Source organism: Macaca fascicularis, chromosome 1 (assembly GCF_037993035.2).
Source record: "Macaca fascicularis isolate 582-1 chromosome 1, T2T-MFA8v1.1".
Lineage (NCBI taxonomy): Eukaryota > Metazoa > Chordata > Mammalia > Primates > Cercopithecidae > Macaca > Macaca fascicularis.
The window spans coordinates 112963736-112980746 of record NC_088375.1 but is presented as its reverse complement, the minus strand read 5'-3'; the positions used below and the strand labels follow the sequence as shown (position 1 = coordinate 112980746).

The 17011-nt window shown below is 38.8% G+C and overlaps 1 protein-coding gene across 15 annotated transcripts in view; it reads left to right on the top strand.

The window, feature by feature from the left end:
* CHD1L (chromodomain helicase DNA binding protein 1 like) overlaps window positions 1-17011 on the top strand; it is a 55167-nt gene that overhangs the window by 15429 nt on the left and 22727 nt on the right. For 5 of the 15 annotated variants that reach the window (XR_012415634.1, XR_012415633.1, XM_073997058.1 and 2 more), the window contains 7 exons: window positions 372-403; window positions 8041-8203; window positions 9560-9715; window positions 11076-11168; window positions 12443-12539; window positions 14897-14970; window positions 16152-16262. Coding sequence is in view for 6 of the 15 variants with exons in the window: in XM_073997058.1 (XP_073853159.1) it covers window positions 9664-9715; window positions 11076-11168; window positions 12443-12539; window positions 14897-14970; window positions 16152-16262 (427 nt within the window). In the remaining 9 variants the exon portion in view is untranslated. Of the gene's footprint in view, window positions 1-371; window positions 404-4019; window positions 4102-8040; window positions 8204-9559; window positions 9716-11075; window positions 11169-12442; window positions 12540-14896; window positions 15079-16151; window positions 16263-17011 lie in introns of all 15 variants that reach the window. The other 10 variants (XM_045380149.2, XM_065546946.1, XM_045380098.2 and 7 more) reach the window with 5 other exon arrangements.

Below are 17011 nucleotides of genomic sequence, written 5' to 3'. Positions count from 1 at the left end.
CGGCAATTGAGCTGCCTCTTGGTTGATGAACAGAAGGCAGGCAGGCAGGCAGGGGAAAGGGTTTTGTGGACTGAGGAATCATGTCTGTTACTGGAGGATAGGAATGGAAGACAGCTTCGGCTGCCTTATTTTAAATCCTCGTTCTTCAGTCCAAGACAGTGTGTGCCGCTGACCTTCCACTTAATCAGGCTTTTTTTCTCTTTGTTTTTAAGACGGCGCTACTTAGAACTTATTTTCAGGACATTTTTTGCTTAATGAACAAATGAGACTTAGATAAATCCTGTAGTTTAAGAGAGTTCACAGAAAACTAGCTTATCAATATCAGAATTTATCAATTCCAGCCTTTATAATGTGTCTTCCTAATTTTTCAGATTTGCTTGAAAGATGCATCATTTCTAAAATCGTGAGTAGGTTGTACTGTTTAAGAACTTGCGTTGAATGTATCGTGAATGTCATGTCTTTCCTTCACGTTTTAGTACTTTGCCTCTCCTGGCATGTCTGGTATGTCTTAGTTCTCTTTATGGGTAGGCAGCATGACGGGAGTCCCCATGTTACAGTCCTCTACTCATTAGCTGTGTGTCCTTGGGTTAGTTATTTAATCTCCATGAACTTCAGCTTCTTCATCTGTAAAATGGGGATAATTGTTTCTTACCTCAAATAGCTGTTATGAAAATTAAATGAGATTAAATATACTTTGTATGGTTAATAGATATTAGGCTCTTTACATGAAACTTGCATAGACCCCTTTCAGTACTACCATTTGAAGATCTTACTGTAATATAGGAGACTCATTTGAGCTGTTTGCTGGAAATAACCTAAAGTAGCAATCAGTGCTATGGAATTAACCTTTTAGAAAGGGAGTTTTAAATGTACCTCTAATTAGTTAACTTTTAGACCTCATGTTGGCCCATGAAATTGGAAACTCAGATTTAACTCTCAATACCACCTGATAATGGGAATGATAGGGTCATGTCAAGATAACAGTTAAAATGCAAATTAAACAAGGGCTAGAGTTTAGATAAGAAAGATATGTTGACAGGGTTTCATTCTGTGTAACCTCTGTAGTTATGACATGGTTAGGTGGATATTCTGTATTTTAATATTCAAAAATTTTTGTTTTAAAAGTATTTTATCAATATTTTAAATGTTATTTCTCATCCAGGTTCCTGTGAGTTGGATTTCTATTTTTGTGTTATTGTGAAATACTAGGGGCTAGGTCATAGATTCACGACTTCTATCCAGTATTTCATTTAAGTGAGCATATTATCTTACTTTTTTTTTTTTTTTGTTGTTGTTGTTGTTGTTGAGACGGAGTCTCGCTTTGTCACCCAGGCTGGAGTGCAGTGGCTGGATCTCAGCTCACTGCAAGCTCCGCCTCCCGGGTTTGCGCCATTCTCCTGCCTCAGCCTCCCGAGTAGCTGGGACTACAGGCGCCCGCCACCTCGCCCGGCTAGTTTTTTGTATTTTTTTTTAGTAGAGACGGGGTTTCACCGTGTTAGCCAGGATGGTCTCGATCTCCTAACCTCGTGATCCGCCCGTCTCGGCCTCCCAAAGTGCTGGGATTACAGGCTTGAGCCACCGCGCCCGGCCATTATCTTACTTTTCTTAAGAAGATATACATTCCCTCTCTTTTTGTTATTAATATTCAACTTAATATTTGTTGAAAGTCACTCACTGGAAAGACATTGTTCTGAGAGTTATTGGCACTCTCGGGAAAGTAAATCATAGAGCTACCCTAAGAAGACATAAACTCCAGTGGAGGGATAAGAAGTGTACAGATATCCATAATACATAGCAATATATGGGAAGTCTCAAAAGACAGTAAAATTGGGACATAAATGTTGTTGGGTACTTTACATAAATTATCCTATTTAATCTTCATGAAAACCCTATGAGGCAGCTATTATCATCCATTTTACAGGTGAGGAAAGTAAGAGATTTGGTAACCCATCCAAGGTTACGTTGCTGATGATAAATAGCAAAGCAGACATTTAAACCCAGCATTTGGTGCTGTGGAGCCTCTTTTTAAGAGAACTTCTCAAAATAGCTAGTTGTACTGGAGTTCTACATTATTCAGCAGAAATAGAATCTTTCTATTTCAGATCATTTGTTTTCAATGCATTTTCAGGTAGATTTAAGAACCTAAGTAACAGAGGGATATTTATAATGCTGTCTTGTAGTATGAATCCCAACAACATAGATATATTCTTTCAATATATTTGGAAGGTTATATTGCTTATTACCATATTGTACATTCTGAGAATAGCAGGGAAGTGTAATATCATCTCTGCCCTAAAAAGATTTATTATGAAGAGTTAAGGCTGTGCATGTTACAAATATGAAAAATTTGAAATGTTTTGGACAATAGACTTGTGAAACTCTTTGGATCAAGAGGATTAGAATTTACCTCATCAGACTTTCCATTCAGTGCTGGAATTCCCCCCATCTTTTCCTCTTCAGGGAGCATCCTTTAGAGTATCCTTTGATGAGGGATTTGACCCACTTCCTTTCATGAGCCAAAATCCACCTCTCTATAGCCTGTTTCACTGAACAAGCATTTTTTGGACACCTAAATGTCTAGTTCTTCACTAGGGAATAGAACCTAATCTGTTTTGAAAGCTAATTCAAACAGAGCCAGGCACCATCCTAGAGAAACTTCTGTACCTTATCTCATGACCACTGTGCAACTTCATCTGGGCCGTTGTTTCTTACCATCCTTAAATGCATCCTCTGCTCATGCCACCCAGCCTTCTCCTTCGACTTCCTGCACTCTCTTTGGACCTTCCGTCCTCCCTCTACTCACTCCTCTCAGTAGGTGAATGGTAGTGTAGTAGGCACCTCTGTTCCTCCGCCTGTCCTCTGGAGTTTCTCTGTAGCCTCAGGAAGAGGGCCTCCTCCTTTTAAGGTGAACCTCTGCTCAAGATCTTTCTCTAATTTTGGGGGAATTTTCCTTTCCATACCTACTGTTTTTCTAATATTCTGTTTTACCGGTATATACATTTAGTTTTTTAAATATGAAAATAAAGTAGGGGGATTCCAGAATGTTTATAAAATAAAAAGTAAGCATCCTATAATTTCCACTTTATTATCTTTTGCATGACTTTTACATTTATAAAAGAGAATATATGATATTTGTATCTTTTTATTATTCTATAGGCCTTCTAAATTGCAACATAATCATATTTATTATTTAAAATGCCGTGTAATATTTTACCATCTATTATTGGACATTTAGGTTATTTTTCCATTTTTTGCTGTTTTAAATAATACAATTTGAAAAATTCCCACATAAATCTTCTTCTGTATTTTGAATTTTTTAAAAATAGCTTCCCAGTAGTGTTTGTCAAAGTATTTGCTTTTATGACTGAAACTTCTTGAGAAATTGCTGATGTGACCCACTATGCTATAAGATGTGCTCTGGCAGCAGCCACTAATGACTTCCATGTCAACAAATTCAGTGGATGTATCTTCCTGGACATCTCTGTGAGATTTGACTCTGTTCACCACTTCCCCATTTTAAAGTCACATTTCTTAAGTTCCTGCAGCACCACTGTCTCTTGATTTTTTTCTTCTGTGTTTGAACGTCAGCTCTGTCTTTATGACCTCCACCAAGTCACCTAACCTTTCTGAGCTTTAGTGTCTTTGTTAGTAAAATGAGCACAATTGTCTGCCTGCTATGTTCTTTTGGACTAAATAACACATAAAGCCCTGAGGTCAGTGTCTGGCACAAAGTAATAGATCATAAATGTTTCCTTTTCCTTTCTGTCTCTGGCTTCTTCCTTTCTTCATAGGTCTTTCCCATTTTGTTAAAAAAAATCCCTTAGTTTTACTACCTTATCCAGATACTGTATTATGCACATGGTAGCCTCTCAGATAGGAAGGTAATTTGGTAGCACTTGTAATAGAAGGGGCTTACTGTTAGTCTTTTTAATAACAGGCACAGTTTTGTAGTAAGACTTTTGATTGTGAAATATGTGTTTAAATTACACAAAACTGAAAGCTTGGGTTTTCTCTCACAGATTCCCTTGGAGTGTTCTTGTTGTGGATGAAGCTCACAGGTTGAAAAACCAAAGCTCCCTGCTGCATAAGACCTTGTCAGAGGTAAACTTACAGTGTAGCCTTAGTTTTTATATAACCCCTTCTTTTAAAATAGACATTATATTTTAGAGTAATTTTAGATTCACAACAAAATTGAACAGAAACTACAGATGTTTCCCATGCATATGTCCCCACACATGTACAGCTCTCCCTTGTCCCCACACATGTACTGCTTCCCCCGTTATCAACGTACCCCACCAGAGTGGCACAGTTGTTGCAACTGATGAACCTACATTGATACATCACTATCACCCAAAGTCCATAGTTTACATTCGGTTTCACTCTTGGTGGTGTGCATTCTGTAGGTTTGGACAAATGTACAATACCATGATATCTACTGTTATAGTATCATACAGAGTAGTTTCACTGCCCTAAAAATTCTCTGTGCTCCACATATTCATCTTTTCTTCATAACTCCCTTAAAAAAATACTAGTTTAGGCCTATATAGAGTCAATTAAATTGAAACCTTTTTTCGAGTTTGATTTCCGCAGAGCTAAATAAACATTTTATGGAAGACAGAAGTAGTACTGAATATGGCCTAACTTCTTCTTTCTTTTATATAGGAGATAGGTTTACTAATATCTGGTGAATAAGAACCCTACCCCAATAAAATGCATTTTATTTCAGAAATGTTTCAACTCTGTTTTGATCATCTTCAAAGGGACAATTTCTTTTAAAAAATCTTATGATTCTTCTCTACGCAATAGTAGATATATCAAGACATGTACCCCTCCCCCCAATTTACCTGTTGAAAAAATTTGATAGTTCACCTGGGGTCATAAAGAGACCAATTACATGCTATTGAATATTACCTCCAGTTTCTTGTCTTTGTCTTACTTTTGAGCATAATACACTTGCTTTCATTCCTTTCTCTGGATCTCTTGCATCATTCTGGCAAAGTAGATGAGAAATATCATTGTAGCCTAGATTGGTCCTTTTTTTCTGAGGAGTCAGTGCAATGTGAAATACCCTTCTTCTTACTGACTTGGTAAAGGTTTGTTCATTGATGAGACCTTATATGTTAATTTCTGTGATGATAATTGAAGTTTGTTCCTTGTCCTATAATAAACCAATTGATAAATTTAAAGGTCATTTGGAGGAAAGTCTTAGATACGAATTCTATATTTACTGGCCTAAAAGTTGCAGTTTTTAGAGTCTTAATGTAGATATGATCACTGTGTATTATTAGCCCAGTCTCAAAGGTTACTGTCCCCTGGTGGGGCCCCCTCTATCCCTGGTGTCCTTTGCTTTCTTTGTAGGGACTTTTAACAGTATCTCCTTCTGAGAGCTTGTCTTGGTCTGTTTTTCACAGAGTGGGTAATTCACATGAGCAGAAATTTACTTCTCACCGTTCTAGAGGCTGGGAAGTCCAAAATCAAGGTGCCAACATTTGGCAAGAACCTTCTTAACTGCATCCTCACGTGACAGAAGGTGAACGGGCAAGAGGGAGCAGAAGAGCAGGCTATCCAAATGCTGCATGACACTTTTTTTTTTTTTTAAATAAAGGCCTGAATCTTATTCACGAGGGAAAAGCTCTCATGAACTAACCACCTCTTAAAGGCACTACCTCTTAATACTATCACATTGGCAACACCTGAATTTTGGAGGAAACACATTCAATCCATAGCAGTTGTCATATCCTGGCATCTAACCTTATAAAAGATGACTTCATAAACTACTGTGCCAGTTTACTAATTTACAATGGGAGGAGAGAAGCACGCATAGTAAAAGAACCTGGACATTGAGCGGGGAAGCTAAGCTCTGTTGCTGGCCCCAGAGCCTTTTCTTGTTATTCATAAGGAAACTAAGGCTCAAAGGGATTAAGTGAAGAAATGATTCTGGGTCATCTAAGCATTCCTTTTTAGATGAGGCTTGGGTTGCAGATAACTAGTTGGTTGGAAAGAAAATACATTTATTTATTGGACTGAGAGATGGGGAGGGGGATACTGCTGTTGGTTGTTTTTTTTTTCCCCCTAATATTGTTTTCAGTTTATAAAAGTTGGAAGCAACCTAAATGTGAAATATAGGGAATTGGTTGTACAATGTATGCCACATTCACACAGTGCATTTGCAAAAGGTAAGGCTACCAAGAACAATTATGTAGAAGAATATTTAATAACATGGAAAATGTTTGCAAAGTATTTTATACACACAGAAAAAAGCTTACAAAATACTATTTACAAATAGAGATAGTCTCTTAATCTTTACCCCAGTTATAATTTTGATCCCAAAATGGACCTAACTGAATCAAAATGTTAATTTGTGTCATAGGTTAAGTTACCTGTAGTGACTAGCAGCCTTGGTTTCCTTTGTGACCTCACAGCCTTCATTTACTTCAGCTCTTTACTTGGTGAACACATATTGTAAGAATGTGAATTGATTTTTGGAAACATTTCTTTTGACGAGTTCCCATACTTGAAATACTACAAAAACATCACCTAACAAGCAGAACAAGCATGAATGGGTAGACATTGATTAGACATTTAAAAAGAAACAAACAAAAAAGGAATATGGCCAAAAAAAAATTGTTTACGTATGTTTTCATTGATTGTGTTATTCATTTATCATTTTTTTGTATTATAAAAGCAGTGTCTTCTATGACCCCCTCCAAATCAAAATATAGAAAGACAAGAAGAAAAGGAAAATATTCCAGTAATCCTACTCCTACATTAACACTTTAATGGTGTATATGCTGCCATAATCTTTGCTGTGTGTATACACCCAAAAAGTAGTGTATATACGCATATAATACTTAAGAAGTCAAAATGTATATTATTTTAAATATCAAAATACAGTACACTTGTGTATGTACGTGTGTGTGTATATATGTGTATATATGTGTGTATATATATACATTTACATACTACGTTTTGACATTTAAAACAGACTGGGTGTTATGGCTCACACCTGTAATCCCAGCACTTTGGGAGGCCGAGGCAGGAAGATCACTTGAGCCCAGGAGTTCAAGAGCAGTCTGGGCAACATAGTGAGACCTTGTCTCTACAAAAAAATTAAGAAATTAGCTGAGTGTGGTGGTAAGTGCCTGTTAGCTCCAGCTACTGCAGAGACTGAAGTGGGAGGATCACTTGAACAGGGAGGAGGAGGTTACAGTGAGCCAAGATCATGCCACTGTACTCCAGCCTGGGTGATAGAGCAAGACCCTGTCTCAACAAAAGAAAAAAAATGATATACATACTCAAGATGTCAAGATGTGGCTTCCCCCTTTTGATGTATTATTTAATTCTACTGGTGTAAGTTCTTGTGAATGTCAGCTTAGAGAATATCTTTTGCTTGATCGAATATCTTCTTTTTCCTAACCTACTTCATCTGTCTCTTATTCTTGATGTTCTTCTCTGTTGTTCAAAATTTAAGAAAATTTTTTCTCCATTTGAGATTCTCTGTCGTCCTATGTCCAGAAACATCCAGAAATCTTGACATCTTGCATCTGACACACCATTAAATTTTATAAAAGGACAGCCTCCTATTATAAATCTTACTTCTTGCTTTCAGTGGCGGGGCCTGATGCTGTAGTGTTGGGTTTTCAAACTGCATGAGCATGTGCATTGTGTCTCAGATAGCTCAGTAGACTCCCCCACACAGGTAGTAACACATAGTTTGAATCCCCACATAAATTGAATAATAACAGCCATATTAAATCCTCATGCAGTACTTCAGAATTCACAAAGTGTTATTACCTCCTCATATAACAGTATTTTCTTCACAGGATTATTATCCCCTTCTTATAGTTGAAACTGAAGAGGTATTATTTCCTGCATCAAACAGCTAGTATGCAGCTTGAACCTGAGCCATCTGATTTCATGTCCCCTTGGTCATTCCATTAAATCATGCCTCTCTCTGTGTGGGTAAAGGTTGTGATGGGGTAACTCAGCCTTGCATTCCAGTGTTACGGAATTTTTATTTTATTTATTTGTGTATTTGAGTTCTCAGTGGTTTTCAGTCTCCTGTTGACCGGAACTCCCATCCAGAACAGCCTCCAAGAGCTCTACTCCCTCCTCAGTTTTGTGGAGCCTGATCTCTTTTCCAAGGAAGAGGTGGGAGATTTTGTTCAACGCTACCAGGATATTGAGAAAGAGTCTGAGTCAGGCAAGTTCCTTTCCAACAAATCATCCCCAAGAAGTCTTGGCACAGAAACCATCCTCATGCATAATGGTTATAGGTAGAAAAGAAGGAGAATTGATGACCAGAGGACACCTTCCAGGGAGACAGAGAGCTGCAGATATTAGGGAGACGTTAGATCACACATGTTGTTCCCAGTTGTCTGCTATTCATGACTCTCTTAATTGTTTGCTATGTGATTTTGCAGTAGAGCTTCTTTAGTTCATTTTTGGAAGAAATAGAAAGTGCCTGCTGATTTGTAGACTTTTTTTTCCCAACTTGTAATTTCTATAAAGACTTTGTTAACTTTATATGTCACTTCCTGAGGGAAAAGAGTATGTGGGTGCTGTAGTCCCAAACTACTGTTCAGCATTCTACAGCACTGGTATTTCTTTTAATGCTGCACCAAAACCAGAATTGTGGGATGGGAACCATTCCTCATTCATACAGCCAAGAGTTGTAGTCTTCTGTTCTTGTATCTTTGCCCCTCTGTGTTGGAGGATTATCTATATATCCCTGTGATACTATCCTGGGATGATTTTTGAAAACAGATGGGAGGTATCTCAACTAGTGAGTTTGTATGTACTAGGTAAGTGTGAATTTGAGGGGGCTTCTCACAGCAAAAATCCCCAGACCACAGACTGAAGATTACCTGGTGAACCTGCTCTGATTACTCCCATGTTTTGGGTTACTTGATAAAATATAAGACTTCTAGTCAAATGCATGGCATACTTGTATTACATGGGACACACTTGTGTTAAAAAGTTGTTCATTATTTATTTGAAATTCAGATTTAACTGGACACCTGTATTTCCATTTGCATATCTGGCAATCCTAAAGGTAGTGTAATTCTAATTTAGAATAATTTTTGAAATTCAAGACACCTGGGGAAAGAATAAGGGATTTTTAAGTCAACCAAATTTGAATGCTGGCCACATTCACATCCAGCTGTGTGACTTTGGATACGCTGCCTAATTTCTGAGCCTCACTTAGCTATAAAAATGGGGACAGTATTCCTCACTTGAAATTTCTAAGCTGTTTTGCTGATCAATGAGATTAAATGCAAAAATACTCTGGAAACAAAAGAGCTTTGTGCAAACGAGATAAGTAAGAATCAAGTTATTTTGAGTGTTTCTAGATCTTGGGCTAAGAACCAGTCCTGATTCCAGAAAAAAGAAGATCCTAATGAAGGAAGAAATACTATAAAAAATGACCATACTGGCCTAGAATGCAGAATAATTGTGAAATGAGAAACAAAAATAAATTCCTTTAAGTTCTCTAGTAGTTCATTGCCTTGGTTCTACTTTTGTCCGACACTTCTTGTATTTTTTTTTTCTTATATAGCAAGTGAACTGCACAAACTCTTGCAGCCGTTTCTGCTGAGGCGAGTGAAAGCTGACGTAGCTACAGAGCTTCCCAAGAAGACAGAAGTAGTGATATACCATGGCATGTCAGCATTGCAGAAGAAATACTACAAGGCCATTTTGATGAAAGACCTAGGTAATCAGAGGGCACTTGTCAATTTAGAAACTAAATGAGGATGTGATTTCATGTAGTAAAATATTTTATAATCACACTCATTTGTATGATCCCAAGAATATGGGATGGAATTTTGTATTCTGAATAATTATGGTCAGCTACAGTGGGACGGTGGCGGAGCATCTTAAATATTTAGTTAACTCAGCCTCGGTTGTTGCAGTTGTGAAATTTCCTTTTCTCCCCTCACTCAGTTTTTCTTAGTGCCTGTAATTAAGCAAACATTCCAGGTGTCCCAGTCATGCCTTTCATCCTCCTACCCTGTGAGATAGGGTAGTCTGCCTTCATTTTTAGTTTTGCTTTCCAAGGTTTCAGTTCTGCACTGAACTGCAGTCTGAAAATATTAAATGGAAGATTCCAAAAATAATTCATAAATTTTAAATCAAACTCTGTTGCTAGTAGCATGAGGAAATCTCATTCTGTTCCACCCAGGACACGAATCCTCCTTTTGTTCTGCGGATCCGTGCTGTCAGCGTTAGTAGCCTGCTCTGTCATCAGTCTGATAGTCATGGTATCACAGTGCTTTTGTTCAGGTGACCTTTATTTTACTTACAAATGGCCCCAAAGCACAAGAGTAGTGATGCCTGCATTTTGGATATGCTAAAGAAGCCATAAAGTGCTTCCTTTAAGCAAAAACGGTTAAAGTTCTCAATAAAAAAATGAAAAACAATTATATGCTGAGATTGCTAAGAACAACTCTTCTGTTTGTAACCTTGTGAATAGTGGTATATTGTTATAATTGTATTTGATTATGAGTCATTGTTAATCTTTTACTGTGCCAAATTAAACTTTTTCATAGGTATGTATGTATGGGGAAAAAACACAGAATACATACAGGGTTTGGTACTATCCGTGGTTTCTAATATCCACTGACGGCTTTGGAACATATTCCCCATGGATGAGGGGGAACTGCTGTATTTAAGAGAGTGCAAAACTTTTTTGTTGAATCAAACTCACTGGGAGGAATTGGCAGTGGCAAAGGAGAGATAGAAATGAAATAATTTCTCAATTTGCATTTTTTTGTCCCTTGACACCACAACAACAGTTAAAGAACGTTTAGAATTTGCTAAAGAGTAACAGAGTACTCCTGAGTTCAATTTATAGCGGAGGGTCTTTCTTAAAACAAAATGGTTAAGAAAAGTTTATGTGAACATGCTGTTAATTCTCCATACAATTCAGTGAAATTTGGGAGGTTAGTATAGGTTCAAGGGATATAATTGAAATGATTAAGGTTATTTATAAAAACTCAGGGTTTTGGTTTTTTTTTTTTTTTTGTTCAGTAGGCCATCCGTCTCTTTTCTCTCTCTCTCTTTTTAAATTTCAGATGCATTTGAAAATGAGACGGCAAAGAAAGTTAAACTACAGAACATCTTGTCCCAGCTTCGAAAGTGTGTGGATCACCCATATTTGTTTGATGGTGAGGCACTGCCTTTTCCTCCCACATTATTCTTTGGTAATGTTTCTGTGGCCAAATCATACCAAAATTCTTCAAAATAATTGGATATACTTTCTTTGTCTACTTTGTTTATTCTCAATTTCTCTGTATTGGTGTTAACTCGTATATTGTTCATGTTCAGATATCTTCAGTTGTCCCAGTAATATCCCTTCTGGGTATGTTTTTCTTTTTTTGGTTAAATCCATGATCCAGTCCTAGACCCTGCAGACCCTGCATTGCATTTGCCATGTCTCTTTTTTCTTCTATGGTCTGGAAACATTCTTCAGTGTTTTTTCCCCCCTTTTTTTTCTTTCATGACATGAAGAGTCAAGACCATTGGTTTTGTGGAATGCGTGATAATCTAGGTTTTTAAAAATCATTTCTTCATGATTAGATTTCCCATTGTCTTGAACTGACTCAGTCAGCCTTTCCTCACCACTATTCCAGGTTCACTAATGATCTCCCTGTTGCCCAACCAATGGTTATTTGTCAGTTCACATTTCAGTTACCCTCTCAGAAGCCTTTGGCACAGTTGATCATTTCTTTCTTGAAGCACTTTCCTCCCTCAGCTTCTGGGATATACTTTATCTTTTCCATCTGCTCCTTCTCAGTCTCCTTTGTTGCTTCCACTTCATCATACAGACCTCTGTACATTTTCCCCTGAGCACTGCTTTAGTTGCATCCTAGGAATTTTGATGTGTGGTGTTTTTGTTTTTCTTCAGACTGGGGCTTTTTTGATTCCCTGATTGGTAGCCCTTGGAGCAGGCACTCCTGTGGCCGCTGAGACTCTAGATAGGATCAGTACAGAGGGCTTGCTGCAGTCATTTTAAGGGAATCTCTGCCAAGTAGTGCTACGAACTGTTTAAAGATTGTACAAAATCTCAAGTAGGTGCATATGAGAACTTTTTTAAGAGGAGGGGGTGTTGGAACACATAGGTTTTGAAAGAAGCCCTCCAGATTATTCTGACTGCCATTTTGACTTATACAGTGAGTCTCAAGATTTCAGTTTTGGGTCTCCTTGACCTTTAGCATCTTCTTATGCCTCAGTTTCCTGAAGAGTGGTTTTATTCCTTAGATAGATGTTTATTAGGCTTGTTGGATGTGCCAGGCTCTGTAATTGGTGTTAAACAGGACTGAGATCGTCATGCAAACAACTACTTACATGAGGAGCTTTTGGCTTTTCTTCCTGTAGCCTAGCTATTGGCTTCTGCCCTTACTGAGGGCACATTACTGGGAGTGGGTTCTTTCTTTTCTAGGTGTGGAGCCGGAGCCTTTTGAAGTTGGAGACCACCTGATTGAGGCCAGTGGGAAGCTTCACCTGCTGGATAAGCTACTAGCATTCCTGTATTCTGGGTAGGTTCACATTTGCTGCTCTGAGCTAACGACTGTTAAGACCTGACTACTGAGGAACTCACTGAGTTGTTCAGGCCAATTCCAGTTTTCTTTTTTTTCCTTAACGCTGAATCAGGTTCTGCCTTCTCTGTGGCTACACTCCCACCCCATTCTATACCACCCCACCTTACCCCTTCCACAATCATTCTTTCCTTTCCTGAATTCCTACAGCACTTTGATCCTAATCCAGCACTTGGCAATGTGCTGCCTTAATCTGCTGTCTGGTTAATTGGCGTATGTTTACCGTATCACTCCAACTATATATTGTTTGGTTCCACAAGGACAGAGACAACACTGAGCATTTCTTTTATAGTTGCCTGCTAGTAACTTGCATTGAATTGACACATAATGAAGGCTCAGTAAACATTCATTTCTGTTAACCTGTGGGGTTTGATTTAAACTCAAGAGGAACTTGGAGGACTTTCTCAGAGACATGGGTTGCGCATTAGAAGACCAGGTTTAGAGCCAGGTGCTGTGGCTCATACCTGTAATCCCAGCACTTTGGGAGGCCTAGGTGGGCGGATCATGAGGTCAAGAGATTGAGACCATCTCGGCCAACATGGTGAAACCCCATCTCTACTAAAAATATAAAAACTAGCTGAGCATGGTGGCTTGTGCCTGTAGTCCCAGCTACTTGGGAGGCTGAGGCAGGAGAATCGCTTAAACCCGGGAGGCCGAGGTTGTAGTGAGCCAAGATCACGCCACTGCACTCCAGCCTGGTGACAGAGTGAGACACCATCTCAAAAAAAAAAAAAAAGACCAGGTTTAGTTAGTGTTCAGCAGCCATGTCTTCAGCTTATGCCTAATCCTCCTAGTCACCAGAGTTCTGTCTTTCTAGAGGAGTCTAGGAAAAGCCCAGATTCCCATGGGTTTCAGAATTATCCCTTTGGGATGACTGTCTTAGGTATGGGCTGAACTAATTATAAAACTTTGGATTTGGCAAAATTGCTCAACTTTAGGAATGTGCAAGTTAAATAATTTAATGTCTTACTGTATTTAATTGGTTCTCATATATCTGCCATAAGTATGTTAGAGTTGGAGAAGGACCTATAAATGCCTTCTGGCCAGTTTTTTATTTCACAGACCCAAAAAGGTTATATGACTTGCCCAAGGTCACACAGCCAACAAATGGCAGAAATGAGATTAGAATTGAGGTTTTCGGCCGGGCGCGGTGGCTCAAGCCTGTAATCCCAGCACTTTGGGAGGCCGAGGCGGGCGGATTACAAGGTCAGGAGATCGAGACCACAGTGAAACCCCGTCTCTACTAAAAATACAAAAAATTAGCTGGGCGCAGTGGCGGGCGCCTGTAGTCCTAGCTACTCAGGAGGCTGAGGCAGGAGAATGGCGTGAACCCAGGAGGCGGAGCTTGCAGTGAGCCGAGATCGCGCCACTGCACTCCAGCACTCCAGCCTGGGCAACAGCGTGAGACTCCGTCTCAAAAAAAAAAAAGAATTGAGGTTTTCAGGTTCAATGCTTTCTCTACCTGTTTGGGGCTTGAATCTTGAAAGAGTTTCCCATGATTGTTCCTCTTACACTTGTTGCAAGCTCAGATTAAATAAGTTTTTATAATGAGAATGTTGTTTTGACAGTGCTGTGCTTCTTTGTTTATGCACATTTAAAATAACAGCAAGTAACAAGGGACTCTAAGCCTGACTTTGTTCTTGACTTACTCCATCATTTTGCCTCCTCCTTTCTTCTCTCCTCTCACTATATAAAAATTTTCTCAGGTATTACGGAAGATGAGACGTCACTTACCCCTTGCTTCTCTAAAGTAATGCTTCTCAGACTTTTCAACCCATATAGCTGTAGATGAGAGGATAGTAACTTTACACCCCCGACAGGGAAGGGTTGTAGATGACTAACCACAGCTTTCTACAGAGTCTCCAGTTTTTCTTTCTTTTTTTTTTTTTTTTTTTTTTTTGTGCATTTGAATTTTGCATTTTACTCTTCACATATCTGTATTTATTTTGCTACTAAAGTGAAAGCTTATATTTCTTTCCACTGAGCAAAGTGACATTCCAGAAAGAGGCACCTTGTTTATTCTAGGGCTTATATCCCCTGTTGCATTGACATGTCCCCTGGGAATAATGTCCACTCTAGTTTGAGGATGACTGCTCTGAGGGATACAGCTACCTGTGGAGGTGTACTCTCATAGAAAACATTTGGAGTTTCTGAGGCAGTCTATAAGTCATATGCCATTTATATTTCTACTTTGGTATTTATTTATAAACTTGTATTCTTTGGTAAATTTTGCCTGAAGGAAATTGACCTTAAATACCACTAGACTTGGCAGTGTTTCCTTTTCTTTTTCTTGCCAGGGGCCATCGGGTTTTACTTTTCTCCCAAATGACCCAGATGTTGGATATTCTCCAAGACTATATGGATTACAGAGGTGACACCTTTTGGCCACTACATTACCTAAGGCTCTGTTAGACTTAACAGTCCAGATAGGTTCATGAAGAAGAATATGGGATATGAGAATATTACAAAGGAAAGCAGGGTGAGAACATTACTCAGAACCAAAAAATCAAAAGTAAGGCAAGAGGAGAGTGATGTGTGAAGGCAAGGATGGACAGCAGAGAAGAGGCACGTGGGCAGAAGTAAACACCCACTTTCCCGTCTGTCACGTGGTTTAAAATTATGGACTGTAGAGCAAATGTTGTGGAAATGTTGTGTTTTTGAAAATGTATGATAAAGTTTCGGTGACTAGAGCTTTTAGTGTCTTGTAACATTCACCTCAACAGTTGGGCACTTATACATGATCAGTGAAAAGGCGAATATTGAAATTATAGAGATACCAGATAAGCCAGGGGAAAAGTAAGAGCAACTTTTTCTATATAGACAATAAAGAATTTTGGTTATTACCTGGGAAGTCTGTGTAATATGTAATAAGATTTGTGTGAGATGATGAGAAAAGCCTCTAATATGAGTTGATCTTGAGCCCAGTGTTGAATAAGTATCAGCTCCAGACCTTACAATTTAGAAAAGTAGTTCAGACCGGGTGTCTTGAGTTCCGCAGTATACCTGGTCCAGCGGACACTTGCAGAAATGATGCTGGCACATGCCACTGGCTATTGAGGGGCCCCCAGATGCACAGACAGCCTGAGCTTGTAGCTCCCCTTCCACACATGGATGCACAGAGACAGGTGGTGAACTCTTAAAGCGTCTTTGAAAGGCAGATTGCTGGGCCGTTAGAAGGGCTCACTCACCTGCCTCCAAGCACTTGTCTTCTGTTTGCATAAGAATTACGTCTCAGCAAAATTGTAACTACCATAAGGATAGATGCTCAGGGTTGCTTGAGAATAGTCAAAACTGAGTATTAATTCCGTAAATGCCAACGACTTCAACTGCATGTACTTAAAAAATCCAGAGGAGTATGTTATGGTGAGTTCTTTTGTAAAATGATAATTGTCCCTGTTAGTTTAAATTTTTCCCATGGGATTTGCTTAAAGTAGGGTCGTGCCTGTATATGCAAAGGGACAAAATTGGCCTTTAGTTTTGGGCTTAATTTTTTATTCCCCAAAGACTACTTGAAAAGGGTTAAGATTTCTGTTTTTCTTTCTCTCTGTAAAGGCTACAGCTATGAGCGTGTGGACGGTTCTGTGAGAGGAGAAGAGAGACACTTGGCCATTAAGAACTTTGGACAGCAGCCCATTTTCGTTTTTCTCCTGAGTACTAGGGCAGGTAGGCTGCAAAGGCATTGATGGAAACAGACAAATGAGGGATAATAGAGTACTATTATATCCCAACTGTTAGTATACTTTTTTCCTTAATTCTGTGAAAGGTGAGGTTATTATTGAATGTAAAACAAGGTACTGGACTTCAAGCATGGTGCTCTTTTCTATCCAGCCTGTCCAAACTGTCATCTCATCAAAGAAGCAAGGCTGAAACCTGGGGTTATTGGAAAGTAATTTTAATCTGCTTTGACCATTGACCTGGGAATGTCCTGAAAGGTTTCTGTAATTTTGTGGAATGTTTCATTTACATTCAGTGGAAGTAGCTCTTCTTCCCAGCCGTGAATTTGTCTGCTAGTTGTCCTTCCTCTGGACTATTCCTCTGGAATAGTGTTGAAAAGCTTAACAAAAATCTAGTTGTTTAAAAATGTGATTATGTTGAAACTACCAACTTTTTAGAATTATTTATGACATTGTCCATATGTGACTTAAATCATGAATATTATGACATATGTAATGCTTTACTAGTTACAGAGTGCTTTCATAATATGTTACATAATTTGAAATCAGTTCTTGGAGATGAAATGATTCTGTAAGTCATTGTGGTGTCTGAGAAAAAAAAAGAGGCCAGCACGGTGGCCCACGCCTGTAATCCCAGCACTTTGGGAGGCCGAGGTGGGTGGATCACTGGAAGTCGGGAGTTTGAGACCAGCCTGGCCAACATGGTGAAACCCCGTCTCTACTAAAAAAAATACAAAA